At 42.4% G+C, this 14,754-nt stretch overlaps 1 protein-coding gene and 1 pseudogene across 2 annotated transcripts in view; one reads left to right on the top strand and one right to left on the bottom strand.

The window, feature by feature from the left end:
- Positions 1–13,735, top strand: part of TNFRSF11A (TNF receptor superfamily member 11a) — a 59,922-nt gene extending 46,187 nt beyond the window's left edge. The window contains exon 10 of the mRNA XM_080926854.1: positions 12,135–13,735. Coding sequence (XP_080782980.1) covers positions 12,135–12,487 — 353 coding nt within the window. The 3' untranslated portion in view covers positions 12,488–13,735. The remainder of the gene's footprint in view (positions 1–12,134) is intronic.
- On the bottom strand, positions 2,251–5,172 carry LOC308427997 (nucleolar RNA helicase 2-like; annotated as a pseudogene). Its single transcript has 2 exons — positions 5,152–5,172; positions 2,251–4,493 (listed from the first exon to the last, which is right to left on the bottom strand). The product of its transcript is annotated as a nucleolar RNA helicase 2-like (transcript).
- Positions 13,736–14,754: the final 1,019 nt, after the last annotated feature.

The raw sequence follows: 14,754 nt of genomic DNA, 5'->3' as shown, positions 1-14,754 counted from the left end.
ATTTAACCAGGGCTTGCTTACAGCTTTAGAGGGTTAGGCCATGACGATCATGGTGGGAAGCATGGTGCAGGCAGGCGTGGTGTTAGAGCAGAAGCCTCAGCAAGTAGGAGGTAGGGAGAAAACAAGCGAGACACTGGGCATTGCTTGGGCTTTCGAAAGTGACACTCCTCCTCCAACAAAGCCACATCCCCTAGTCCTTCCTAATTAGTTTACTAGCTGGGGACCGAGCATTCAAACACATGACAGTGTGGGAGCATTCTCATCAGACCCTCTTACAGGAAATTAGGAGAATTTTTACAGCTCTCGGGGCACTGGAGGAGAAAGACACCTGCCTAACACACTCTCTTACTTTATTTTTATCATTTTTATTGGCTATTCTATGTATTTACATTTCATGTTATTCCCTTCCCACCCCTTTCCCATTCCCTCTTCCCTCCCCGCTTGCTTCCATGAAGATACTCCCAATCTGAACCACCCACTCCCACCTCATTGCCTTGACATTCCCCTCCATTGGGAAACGAGCCTTCACTGAACCAAAGGCCTCTTCTCCCATTAATGCCAGACAATGCCATCCTCTGCTACACATGCAGCTGGAGCCATGGGTCTCTCTATGTGTACTCACTTGGTGGTTTAGTCCCTAGAAGCTCTGGGAGGTCTGTTTGGTTGATATTGTTGTTCTTCCCATGGGGTTGCAAACCCCTTCAGCTCCTTCAGTCCTTTCTCTAAGTCCTCCATTGGAGACCCCATGCTCAGTCCAGTGGTTGGCTGTGAGCCTCTGCCTTTGTATTTGTTAGGATCTGGCAGAGCTTCTCAGGAGACAGCTGTGTCTGGCTCCTATCCAGCAAGTACTTCTTAAGCATTTGCAATAGTGTCTGGGTTTGGTGTCTGCATATGGGACGGATCTCCATGTGGGGCAGTCTCTGGGTGGCCTTAACTTCAGTCTCTGCTCCACTCTGACTGGTGTGAGGTGGACTCTCAGGGTTGTTTTGATTTGCATTTCCCTGATGACTAAGGATGTCATACATTTCTTTAGGTTCTTCTCAGCCATGCGGTTGGTATTCCTCAGTTGAGAATGCTTTGTTTAGCTCTCTCCCCATTTTTTAAATAGAATTATTTGATTCTCTTGAGTATTGTATATATTGCCCTCTATCAGATGCAGGATTGGTAAAGATCTTTTCCCAATCTGATGGTTGCTGTTTTGTCCTATTGACAGTGTCTTTTGCCTTACAGAAGCTTTGCAATTTTGTAAGGTCCCATTTGTTGATTCTTGATCTTAGAGCATGTAAGCCATTGGTGTTCTGTTCAGGAAATTATCCCCTGTACCTATGTGTTCTAAGCTCTTCCACACCTTCTCATCCATTAGCTTCAGTGTACTGGATTTTATGTGGAAGTCCTTGATCCACTTGAACTTGAGCTTTGTACAAGGGGATAAGAAAGATTTGCATTCTTCTGCATGCTGACTGCCAGTTGAACCAGCACCACTTATTGAAGAGGCTGTCCATTTTCCATCGAATGTTTACAGCTCCTTTGTCAAAGATCAAGTGACCATAGGTGTGTGGTTTCATTTCTGGGTCTTCAATTCTGTTTCGTTGATCTACCTGCCTGTGTCTGTACCAATACAATGCAGTTTTGTTTTTTTTTTTTTAAATCATGATTGCTCTGTAATACAGCTTGAGGTCAGGGATGGTGATTCCCTCAGAAGTGCTTTTATTGTTGAGGATAGTTTTCGATATTCTGGGTTTTTTTTTTTTTTTTTTTTAGTTTTTGTTTTCTTTTTTGTTGTTGTTGTTGTTTTGTTTTTTGTTAATCCAAATAAATTTGCAAGTTGCTCTTTCTAACTCTATGAAGGATTGAGTTGGAATTTTGATGGGGATTGCACTGAACCTGTAGATTGCTTTCAGCAAGATGACCATTTTTACAATGTTGTTTCTTCCAATCCGTGAGCATGGGAGATCTTTCTGTCTTCTGAGTTCTTTGATTTCTTTCTTTGGAGACCTGAAGGCTTGTTTGTTTGTTTGTTCGCAGATCCCCAGTTATTTTTATTTTTACTTTGTAAATCTAAAAGTATTTTGGAAAATGACGCAATGAATTTCTATCCCTTTTCAAAATGAAGACAGTTCAGGATGGTCAGCCAGACAGTTCAGAAGCCTCTCTCTTCAAGGAAGGGAGTGGGGGTGTCTAAGAAATTATCAAAACGGAAGGAAGCACTGGGTCCACAGTGGGGTGGGGACAGTTCCTTCTGGCCTCTACTCACTGACCAAGCACTTTACTAAAACTCTGCTTCTGGCCTTTGTTTGGGGATCTGTTACTATTGTTGCCACGTCTTCTGTTGCTGTCCTCTGAAGTTTCTACTTCCTCCTTGCTGTCCCTGCCCACGGAAGTTCCTGCTTCTGCCCTGCTATCCTCTGAAAGCGTCAAGGCTAGAATCCTGCTGACTCTCACCGCCTTGATATCCTTCCGGGGGTGGGGGGTGTCCTTCCAGCTTGGCTGCTGCTGGCCATCGTGAGCTGCCATCGTCTCAAATCATGCCACTTCTCCTGAATTTCTGTGACTGCTTCAGTTCAGACATCAAAAAAACTCCCAGTTGTCCTTTGAGGAAGACCATCTCCTTCACTTTGGCATAGATGCTCCCGCCCAGCTGTTCCTTAAGCTCTTTCCAAGCATAACTAATGTTGGGAATCTCGATAGCGCACCGCAGGATCATGGTCACAAAGCCTGCTTACGAGTTGGTCAGGGAGCGCTGGTCGACTGATGTGGCCCCTGAGATGTGGGCCAGAGCAGCTGCCAGGCCCTCTACAGCTCCTTTCTTCTCAATCGGCTTCTCAGCTGACTGCTTGTAATGGCTAATGGCAGTGTGAGGCACAGAATCCAAGAGCCTGATGGAGTCTTTGCTGGATGCTTTTGTTTCTGTTGCAGAGGAACACCTGTCCTCTTAAATTTAATTCCGGCTCTCAGCTCCACTTGCGCTAACTAGTACTCTTCTTTGTGCTGATAAAAGCAGATGCAAACCCCTGTCCTTCCAGCTCTGTCTCTGCCTCGAAGGATGAATGTAAGACTCCACATCCTTTGGTGGACAACTCTGAACAACCACGTTAACCTTAGGGATGTCTAACCCACAGGCAGCAGCACTGGTTGCCACCAAAACTCCAAAACTGCCCTTTCGGAAACCTTTCAGGGTGATTGACTTCCCTTTGCTTCTTTGGAATGTAACCATGTAAGGACTAGAAATCCTGCTTTATGCATGTGTTCTGTGACCGCTCCTGGGCATCCTTCTTGGTTTCACAGAAGATGGTCGTTTGCCCTCAAGGACCACTGTACACTTGGATTACATCGCCAATCACCTCTGCCCTCTCTGTCCAGTGACACTTAATCGACAGATGCTCCACAGTTATGGCTGCTTTCTGAGTCTTTTTACCAATCCAATCCACCTGTTTGTATGTAGATTTCATGTATTTCTTAGCAACATTCAATACCCAATGAGGGCAAGTTGCAGAGAAAAGCAATATGTGGGGGTTGTCTTCAGAATCTTTCTTGTATGCCACATGTACAATTTCTTCCATATCCAACATCTGGTCTGAGATCTAGCTTGCCATTCTGCAAGTGGTCTTTAATAAGACCTGGGTACCAATGAGAAATCTACTCTGCATTCGTTCAGTTTGACCACGGTAGGGAGTTCCACCATAAAAACAAGTTACAAAGAGCTTTTTGGTGATGTCACTGAAGTCTTTGCTCACTTGATTGGATAGGCATCTCTTCCTCTCTTGTAGCCCACTTTGAAGTTTCTCAATCAAAGGGATGGCAAAGGAGGATGTCTTTCCGGTTCCTGTCCATGCCTGGACAATTATGTCTTTCCCACTGTACACATGGTGGGATGTCTTGACTTGTATAGGAAACAGGAAGTTCAACCCAGGAGTTTTGAGAAGCTTGACAGTCTCTGCAGATATTTGAAAATTAGGTAAATCTCCTACTTTCTGCTCCACGGGTATTTCCTTTTCTGTCTCACTATTTCTTTCTTTACTAGGAGGTTCACTGGAGTTGGAGTTTGGTTTAGAATAAGAGAATCCATTCTTCAGCCTTGGGCTTTTCTCTTCTACATCTCCGTTTGCTTCCTTCCCTTTCTTTGACTTCTTGGGTGTAGGAGCATCTACCTCTTCTTCAGAAGGCTCCTTAGTTTTTATTTCTTTGGTTTTAGCAGGGGCTGCTTTCTTCTCAAGGGGCTCCTTTTTCCTCTTAGAGGTTTTGCTCTTAGAAGTGGTATCATCTTGAGGCTCCTCCTCCTGCTTCTTGGCCTTCTTAGGTTTAGAGGGATCCACATCATCTTCAGAAGACCCTTTCTTTTTCACTGCTTTTGCTTTAAAGGAAGCAGCCTCTTCCATTCCTTCTGCGGCTTCTTCAGTCTTAGATTTTTGATTCTCTTTTCTAGTTTTCTTCTCACTTGCTTCAGCAGTGTCTCCATGCTCTCTTCGGCCCCAACTGACCCCAACTTGGACACACTGCCATGAGGTTCTTGTCGTACAGATCTTTCACTTGCTTGGTTATGGTCACACCAAGGTATTTTATATTATTTGTGATTATTGTGAAGGGTGTCATTTCTCTAATTTTTTTTTTCTCAGCCTGTTTATCCTTTGAGTAGAGGAAGGCTACTGATTTGTTTGAGTTAATTTTATATCTAGTCACTTTGCTTAATTTGTTTTTTAGGTTTAGGAGTTCTCTGCTGGAATTTTTGGGGTCACTTAAGTATACTATCATATCATCTGCAAATAGTAATATTTTGACTTGTTCCTTTCCAATTTGTGTCCCTTTGACCTCGTTGTGTTGTCTAATTGCTCTTGCTAGGACTTCCAGTACTATATTGAATAGGTAGGGGGAGAGTGAGTTGAGTCCCTAATTTTAGTGGGATTTTAGTGATTGCTTCAAGTTTTTCACCATTTAGTTTGATGTTGGCTACTGGCTTGCTATATATTGCTTTTACTATGTTTACATGTGGGCCTTGATTCCTGATCTTTCCAAAACTTTTATCATGAAAGGATCTTGAATTTTGGCAAATGCTTTCTCAGCATCTAATGAGATGATCATATGATTTTTTTGGCGGGTTACGTTGATGGATTTCTGTATATTGAACCATCCTTACATACCTGGGATGAAGCCTACTTGATCAAGATGAATGATCATTGTGATGTGTTCTTGGATTCGGTTTGCAAGAATTTTATTGAATATTTACATCAATGTTTATGAGGGAAATTGATCTCTTTCTTTGTAGGGTCTTTGTGTGGTTTAGGTATGAGCATAATTGTGGCTTTGAAGAACGAATTGGATAGTGTTCCTTCTGTTTCTATTTTGTGGAATACTTGAAGAGTACTGGTATTAGGTCTTCACTGAAAGTTTGATAAAATTACCCAATAAACCCATCTGGTACTGGGATTTTTTTGGTTGGGAGACATTTAATGACCTCTTCTATTTCTTTAGCAGTTATGGGACTGTTTAGATGGTTTTATCTGATCCTGATTTAACTTTGGTATCTGGTATCTGTCTAGAAAATTGTCCATTTCGTCCAGATTTTCCAGTTTTGTAGTGGGATCTGATAATTTTTGAAATTTCCTCAGTTTCTGCTGTTATGTCTCCCTTTTCATTTCTGATTTAGTTAATTCGGATACTGTCTGTGCCCTCTGGTTAGTCTGGCTAAGGGTTTATCTATCTTGTTGATTTTCTCAAACAATTAGCTCCTGGTTTTGTTGATGCTTTGTATAGTTCCTTTTGTTTCTACTTGCTTGATTTTATCTCCGAGTTTGATTATTTTCTGCTGTCTACTCCTCTTGGCTATATTTGTTTCTTTTTGTTCTAGAGCTTTCAGATGTGCTGTCAAACTGCTAGTGTATTCTCTCTCCAGTTTGTTTTTGGAGGTACTCTGAGCTATGATTTTTCCTCTTAGCACTGTTTTCATTGTATATTATAAGTATGGGTACGTTGTGCCTTTATTTTAATTAAATTCTAAAAAGTCTTTAATTTCTTTCTTCAATACTTTCTTGACCAAGTTGTCATTGAGTAGAACATTGTTCAGCTTCCATGTGTATGTGGGCTTTCTGTTGTTTTTGTCGTTATTGAAGACTATGGTGATCTGATAGGATGCATGGGATTATTTCATCTTTTTGTATCTGTTGAGGCCTGTTTAATGACTGATTATAAGGTCAATTTTGGAGAAATGTTGTGAGGTACTAGGAAAAAGTTATATTCTTTCATTTTAGGATGAAATGTTCTATAGATGTTTGTTAAATCCATTTGCTTCATACCGTCTGTCTGTTTCACTGTGTCTCTGTTTAGTTTCTTTTTCCATGATTCATCCACTGATGATAGTGGGGTGTTGAAGTCTCCCACTTTTATTGTGTATGGTGACATATATGCATTGAGCTTTAGTAAAGTTTTTTTTTTTTTTTTTTTTTTTTTTTTTTTTAATGAATTTGGGTCCCCTTACATTTGTAGCATAGATGTTCAGGATTGAGAGTTGATCTTGATAGATTTTTCTTTCTTTAATGAGGATGAAGTGTCCTTCCTTATCTTTTTTGAAAACATTTGATTGAAAGTTTATTTTATTGGATATTAGAACGTATTCTCCAGCTTGTTTCTTGGGACCATTTGCTTGGAATTTTTTTTCTCAGCCTTTTACTCTGAGATAGTATCTGTCTTTGTCACCGAATGAGTGTCTTGTATGCAGCAAAATGTTGGATCCTGTTTAAGAATTAAGTCTATTAGTCTATGTCTTTTTATTGAGGAATTGAGTTCATCAATGTTAAGAGATATTAAGGAATAGTGGTTGTTGTTTCCTGTTATTTTTGTTGTTAGAACTAAAATTATGTTTGTGTGGCTATCTTTTTTGGGGTTTGTTGCAAGAAGATTATTTTCTTGCTTTTCCTAGGGAGTAGTTCCCCCCCTTGTGTTGGATTTTTCCATCTATTATCCTTTGTAGGGCTGGATTTGTGGGCAGATATTGTGTAAATTTAGTTTTGTCCTGGAATATCTTGGTTCCTCTATCTATGGTAATTGAGAGTTTTGCTGGATATAATAGCCTGGGCTGGCATTTGTGTTCTCTTAGGGTCTGTATGACATCTGTTCAGGATCTTCTGGCTTTTAGAGTCTCTTTTGATAAGTCTGGTGTAATTCTGATAGGTCTGCCTTTATATGTTACTTGACCTTTTTCCCTTATGATTTTAATATTCTTTCTTTGTTTTATACATTTGGTGTTTTGACTATTATGTGACAGGAGGAATTTCTTTTCTGGTTCAATCTATTTAGGGTTCTGTAGGCTTCGTGTTTGTTCATAGGTATCTCTTTCTTTAGGTTAGGGAAGTTTTCTTCTCTAATTTTTTGAAGATATTTACTGGTCCTTTAAGTTGGGAATCTTTACTATCTTCTACAGCTGTTATCCTTAGGTTTAGTCTTCTTATTTTGTTCTGGATTTCCTGAATGTTTTGGGTTAGAAATTTTTTGCTTTTTACATTTTCCTTGACTATTGATTCAATGTTTTTTTATAGTATCTTCTATCACTTACTTGTGTGTTCACACATTATATACATTAACACCACCCACACCCACTTATGTGTGCCCACACATCATATATATTAATACCCACCCACACCCACATGTGTGTGCCTACAAACATGTGAATGCCTGCATATACACATACATACTACATACACATATGAATGTAAAAAATAGTAAAAATTATTATTATTATTATTACTATCCTCCTCTCTGAGCCAGTAGGCTTAGTTTGGGAAGGGATTCTTCACAAGACTTTCTAAATGAGTCTTAGCATGATTCAGAATGGAACTGTTTTATACATTACTTCCTTCCCTTGTATCACATGCTTAATTTTTTCCCAAATGTCTGAAGTGGAGCTTATATTGCCATAAAAAGGAAAGATATCTCTGGGAAGCATATGGGTGAAATAGAAAATGTTTGAGTGCATGTGTGCATATTTTTAGCTCTAGGCATGAAGAAATCTCCATGACAATTTGGTAGTTTTTTTTTAATCTGGCATGCTTCTTGAGGTTTAATATTCATATTATATGCATTTTAATCAACATAACACACTCTTGAGAAGGAAAGAGTGCATTGCCTTGCTTAAGAATGTAAATCCTGCCAGGAAGTGTCTTCTCAGAACCACGCTTGCTCTTCCTGGTTGAGAAAAACATTTATATAGAAAGAGCCTTCTCTACAAAGCGTGGATTTTGTAAAATGTAAACATATTTCTGATTATACTCAAGCAGATAATTTGTTCATTATTTCCATTGTCTTAGATGCTGTTTTTAACGTTGTCATCTTATCTGAGCCTTTATGTAGCTAAGTCACATTAAATATTAGTATTAAGTCAATTTACCCATTTTAAATGTAGCAGGAATGTTCAGGTCATCCTGGTGTTGAAGCTTTCTACCGCAATACAGTCCCATCACCTTCAGAGAGCAGTGACCTTGGCTGCATCACCTAAAGCTTAGAGTCCCATTGCAGCATACGTGCATTACCAGAGGCTAAGGAGACAGCTCTGGAGATAAAGTGCTTCTGAGCAAACATGAGGGCCTGACTTTGCCCTATTACCCTCTTAAAAAGCCACATGCAGCAGTGTGTGCCTGTACTCCTAACGCAGGGACATGGAGACAGGTGGATCCTAGGAGCTCACAGTCCAGCCAGCCAGTGTCTCATAAAATAAAGTGGAGTGTGAAGACACTTGACTTCTGCCCTCCTTATGTATACCTACATATTATCCATACATGCATACAGTGTATGCACAGGGAAATTTTCATTGCCATGGAGTAAGTTCCTCACCCAGGACCGTGAAGCTAATAAGCAACACAACAGTAATTCAAATATCTGATGGTGAGGTTGTCCCTTAAAGCACCATGGCATTGCCTCTGAGATCAGTGCCAGAAAGCAGGAAGGACAGGCCTAACGTTGCTAGAATTCCTGGAAGTTTCATAAGTCTTCCAGGTTTTTGAAGAAATGCAGCTTTAGGGCATGGGTAACTCATTCAGTTGCTACCGTGCATGTTACACTAACCCGAGTTCCACAGCACACACATAAAATTATGTGCTTCAGCACACAACAGTAACCCCAGTAATGGCCAGCAGAGGAGAAAAAAAGAAGACCCCTGGCGCTCATTGATCAGCCAAACTCACGTGCTCTACATTCAGTGAGACAGCTCTGTTCAAACATAATGTGGTAAGTAAGGGAATCAGACACCTAGCATCAACCTCTGGCCTCCGTGTGCACACATTCATGCACAGCCATACATTTACACCTGCACACAATCACAATGTAAAACATGTACATAAGGTGCACTCGAGTACACACACACACACACACACACACACACACACACACACACACACACACCACCTACTCCCACCGGTGAATGGCCATGCTTTCTAGAACCCATGTGTGTTCGCAAGGCTGTATGACCCAAGTTCATTGTACATTAGGACCTGACAGTTATATTAGATTACAGGAAAGAATATGTTTGATAGGCACGGGGATTATTTCTATAAAAACCACTGGAAAGTTTGGTACTAGCCAAAGAATGAGTTATTAAAAATACCTTGCCATTGGATTTGAAGTAGATGAGAGGGCTGTGCAAGAATTAGGGATTAGACTCTAGTGTCTCCTCAGACCTTCTGGGACGACCATTCATTCTCACACTGCCAAGTGTGAAACACACAAGACCAAGAATCACACCAGAAACACTGAAGACGTGATTGACACTGTGTGGACCCATTCTCAGATCTCCAGCATCAGAAAGAAGTCAAGAGCTTCCCACCAAGTGGTGGGGGAAACACAGCCTGGGGTCTGTGCTTTGAGAGCGTTGGGGCTGGGGACAAGCTAGAATGGAAGATGGGTTGCCTGGCATACACCGAGCCCCGGGGTGAATGACCAGCACTGCATAAGCCAGGCATGATGGTGCATGCCCGTGGCCACAGCAAGCTTGTAACCCTAGTACACAGGAGGTGAAGGCAAGAGGATCAGATGGTCAAGTTCATTTTTAGCAGTGTAAAGAGATTAGGGAAAGATAGGATAAGAGAGAGGAGAGTTCTCAAAGGACAATGTCTACAGTTCACTGTCTTACTGAGTATCCAGTTCATTGGTAGAGAAAATTAGATTCACCAACACTGCAGTAATATCAAAATATGGCCATCTTGTAAGACGTTATCTCATAAGGCAGCAACACCAAATCCGTGGGGACAGAACCAGAGCTGCAGTCTTACCACGCAGCTCCTCTGGACCACTGACAAGAAAATGCAATGTGCCTGGTGTGAAAGTTAATAGGAACCTCAAGATGGTGACAGAGAAGCCTCTGTGCCCATGGCCCAGGCAGGGGACCCATCCACAAGGGCCGCCGGCCTCTCGCGTTCTGCCAAGTCCATGACGTTTTTAAGTTTAGTCTGTATGGTAACTCGTACAAATGCTAGCCTGATGTGTGTGTGTGTGTGTGTGTGTGTGTGTGTGATATGCATGTGGTATGTGGTGGGTACACACATGCCACAGTTCAAAGGTAGAAGTCAGGGGACAATTTTCAAAGTTGGTACTCTCCTTCTGTTGTGGGATCTGAGGTTTGAGCTCAGGTTTATTCAAAGGGTCATTGCTCTGGCCCATAAATCATACCTTTGATTTAAAAAAAAAAACTGAATCAATAAAGTTGATAATTCATTCCCCTTCTAGGTAGCTTTATTTACTGTCAGCAGTTTCAAAGGCCTTTGTTCCTTCTGTCTGAGCCATGCCTTCCAAGAACGACATTCCTTATTCTGTGAATTAAAGGTCTGTGGATCGTCTATGTAAGCTCAAAGAACCCAGTTCCACACTGAAAATAAAAACAGGGAACAAGAATGCACATTAGGATTTTTAGTATATTACTATTGGGATTAGTGTGTTAAGGGGAAATGGCTTGAAATGAAATGCTCAAGATTTTACACAAAATCTTTATGTGCAATATGACACACACAAAAAAATCTCAGGGCTTTTACTTGGCCCTGATTAACTGTGACTCTGGCTGGGGAGAAGGAACAGTGGGCTCATCGTGATGATTTGTTGGAAGGTAAAACTGTAAATGGTCAATAGATCCCATATACCATGACACCTCCAGATAGGTGGAAGTGGGATAAGGAGAAATGAGATGTGATCCACCCAGAGTCAAGAATTAGTTCTGCACTAGCGAGGAAAGCCCTGTAGGCTTGGATACTGTGAAGAACAAAGGTAGATGATGTCATCATAAGACAGGAGAATGACTGTACTGAGAAAAACTATATTCTGGGCCATTCACAGTTACTGATTTTATTAAATACATACAGCATGTGTTTAGTTAGAATGTAACATGTATGACATGTATGAGTTTCTTGCTTATCCAGTTGAGAAGTAACCCCAGGTGGGGCAAGTGGGGGGGGGAGGAAGGCACACAGAGAGCACACCACAGGGGAGACAGAGGCTTTGAGTGAAGTGGGGGGGGGGACATGCTGGGAGGCTGGGTGTGGGGTAGAAACGGGAGGGAGGCTCTCTGGTGTTATTATGGGGGAAATACATTCCTGATGCGCCATACAGTGGGACAACAGCAGGAACCACAGACTTTGGATTTATTACTTCATGCTGGCTTCCCAGGGGCTACCCCACTATCAGACAGAAAGGAATTCCCTGAATGCCTACAGCAAGCTACATGTTATTTGTATAAATTACCATTGAGGTGGGTCACATCAGAAGGGAGGCATGAACCCTGGGCACAGGAGACCAGGGAGGGACCACTTTGATGTCTTCGATTCTGTTTTGATGCTGAGTGTCAGAAGTTGGGGCAGTTATTTTCTGCTCGAGAAATTTGTGACCCATGGGTCTTTAAGTGAAAAAATAAAAGAAAGGAGGGATGGCGTGTTCCCTACCGTCTGTTAAACGCTTTGCTTGCCAGAAGTTTCATTAAAGACTGGCTACTTCCAGTTAGCCACCAAGGACAGAGTAGTGGTAGGGGGAAGAGAGATCTCTCCTCCTCCCTCTCCCTCCTCTGCTGCTTCAGCGCCTGGCTAAGACGACCCAAGCTTTCCAAGGAGGACACCTGCTGTGGCTCTGACTGTAGTCCCTAATGTAGCTTCTCTATGCTCTGTCCCCTGCAGGGAACGTGACCGGAAACAGTAACTCCACGTTCATCTCTAGCGGGCAGGTGATGAACTTCAAGGGTGACATCATCGTAGTGTATGTCAGCCAGACCTCTCAGGAGGGCCAGGGGCCCACGGAGCCAGAGCCGGAGCCAGTGGGCCGCCCGGTGCAGGAGGAGACGCTGACGCGCAGAGACTCCTTTGCTGGCACCGCACCGCGCTTCCCCGACGCCTGTACTGCCACCGGGGCTGGGCTGCAGGAGCAGGGGGCACCCCGGCCAAAGGACGGAGCATCGCGGCCAGTGCAGGAGCAGGGTGGGGCGGCTCAGGCCTCGCTCCATACCCAGCGGTCCGGACAATGTGCAGAATGACCGCACCTTCTCTGCCTGCCCTGGGTGCAGGGCACCAGTAGCTTTCCAAAAACGTGTTGGGGCTAGTCACTGCGCACCTTCTCACGGGTGCAGGCTGCTGGCATGGTGGTGGGCTCCTCCACTGCCCCTCTTATCTGCCTCTAACTTAACCTGGCATCCTTCAGTTTGGCCTTTTTTTTTTTTTCAACGTTGGTGTCCTGCATTATTGAGATCCGTATCACCCCACTCCCATATTTATTATTCACTTGCTTTGGTAGTGTATTTGGCACTTTTCTCTCTCTCTCTGTGGGATATATATCCTGACAATTGTGAAGGTGCTGTCCCCTTTATGTTAGTTTACACTGCTCTCATCTGGTGGTGGATTTGCCAGCGTCCTCTGAGCACTTTCAGGAAAAGGGCAGACTTGTGCAGAACTGGGGAGTGAAGTGCAAGACATGAGTAGAGGGGACTTCTATTTTCTGAAAACAGTCCTAGTCTCCAAAGAGTGAAAGGGACACGCGGCCGCCACCACTAAGGCTTTTAGTGTGTGTATCCTTGAGAGCTAAGTTCAGGTGGCTTTGTCCCCTACCTGGTTTTGTTTTTTGCTTTTGTTTTTGTTTTGTTTCGTTTCCACAGTGGCAGGTGCTTGACCACTAAATCTCAAAAACGTCATAGCTTTTGTGATTTGGGCATTTTCATTTTTTTTAAAACAATTAGCTGTCTGGAAAGATGGAAGAAGTAAATAGGACATAGGCCAAAGGAAAAAGTGAAGGTACCAGGGAAATTCGAGAAAGAATAAAGGTGACATGTTAATTTGCTCTTTCTTTTTCTCCACAAGAATGTCGGAAATACGCTTAGATAACAGGCCCTTTTTTCTTCCAAGTATGTGTGCATGAGCAATTTAGCCTTATGGAATGTATGTAAAATATGTTCTTTTGTGTTTGTATGTGTGTATATGTGTGTATGTGTGTTTGTGTGTGTATGTGTATTATGTATGTATACATGTTTGTGTGTGTATATGTATGTGTGTATGTATGTGTGTGTATGTGTGTATATGTATGTGTGTATGTATGTGTATGTGTTTGTTTGTGAGTGTGTGTGTGTGCTGTTTTCACATTTAAATGACAAACCAGGAGCTCTAAAGAGATAGCTCACAGTTAAGAATAAGAGTTTTTGAGTTCAATTTCCAGCACCCCACTGTGCAGTCCACAACTACATTTAACTCCAGCTCCATGGGATCCCATGTCCTCTTCTGGTCTTTGCAGGCAACTACACACACACACACACACACACACACACACACACACAATTACAAATCAAATCTCCATGAGATAGATGTAAGAAAATCAATTGTTCTATAGGTGATTTGCTTTTGGCTGGGCCCTTATGCAAAAAAGCAGCTTAAAACTGAAAACAGCCACTGGTGTGGTTTATCATGAGCACTGGTTCCGGGATAATAAAGAAAAAACTAACCACTTAAGTGAACTGCAAACAGTTTTGTCATTGCTGGGGTCCAGGAGTCACCTCATGAACCACAGAAACACTGATCTCAGACGGGGATAGTTTATTGAGCATACACCCCAGGACTGATCAATCAGGGCCACAATCCAGGCTCAGAAGATGAACTGTGACACCGAGTTAAGATCCTACAATGTTTTTAAGCCTAAAGTTTACAAACACCTGTGACAAGTTATTTCACCAATCAGGATTTTGGGACGGGATTTTCTCCCGAACATGGCTTTGTTGGACACTTATCCTGCTTCCATTGGTTGGAGTATTCAACTGTGGCCGAGGACTTGCCTTGTCTCACATTCATGTCTTAACTTGCCAACCAGGACGCAGTTACCCATGTAAATGTCTCTTTCTTCCAAGTAGGATGTCATTTCCTAGTGAGGTCTTGGGAACTTAATACTTTACTAGACCCCTACTCAAAATGGAAGTCTTATTCCAAATAGTTTCTTATATTGGTGCAGGTGTCTCTCTTATGTTGGGGTCTATCCTGGGGGCAGCTTACCAAAGCAAATATAAAAGCTTATTTATAGACAGGTGCAGGAAGAGTGATTGGTTCCGGTCCCAGCTTATTGGGGGTCACTGTGCAGAACAGTTCTACTGACTTCCATCATGATTGGTCTCTAAGGGCACAGAACATAACAATATGTAATCAGCTTGGGCATGAGAAAGTTTCCTAGTAGTAGTGGTAACAGCACATGAGAACGTCTCTTTATATTAGTAACAGCACAAAATGGGCTACCTCGGTAATAGTTACCTAGGCCTTAACAGTAATCTGG

Source organism: Micromys minutus (assembly GCF_963924665.1).
Source record: "Micromys minutus genome assembly, chromosome: 12".
Classification (NCBI taxonomy): domain Eukaryota; kingdom Metazoa; phylum Chordata; class Mammalia; order Rodentia; family Muridae; genus Micromys; species Micromys minutus.
Note: the sequence above shows the minus strand (reverse complement) of the source record. Positions and strands in the feature narration are given on the sequence as shown.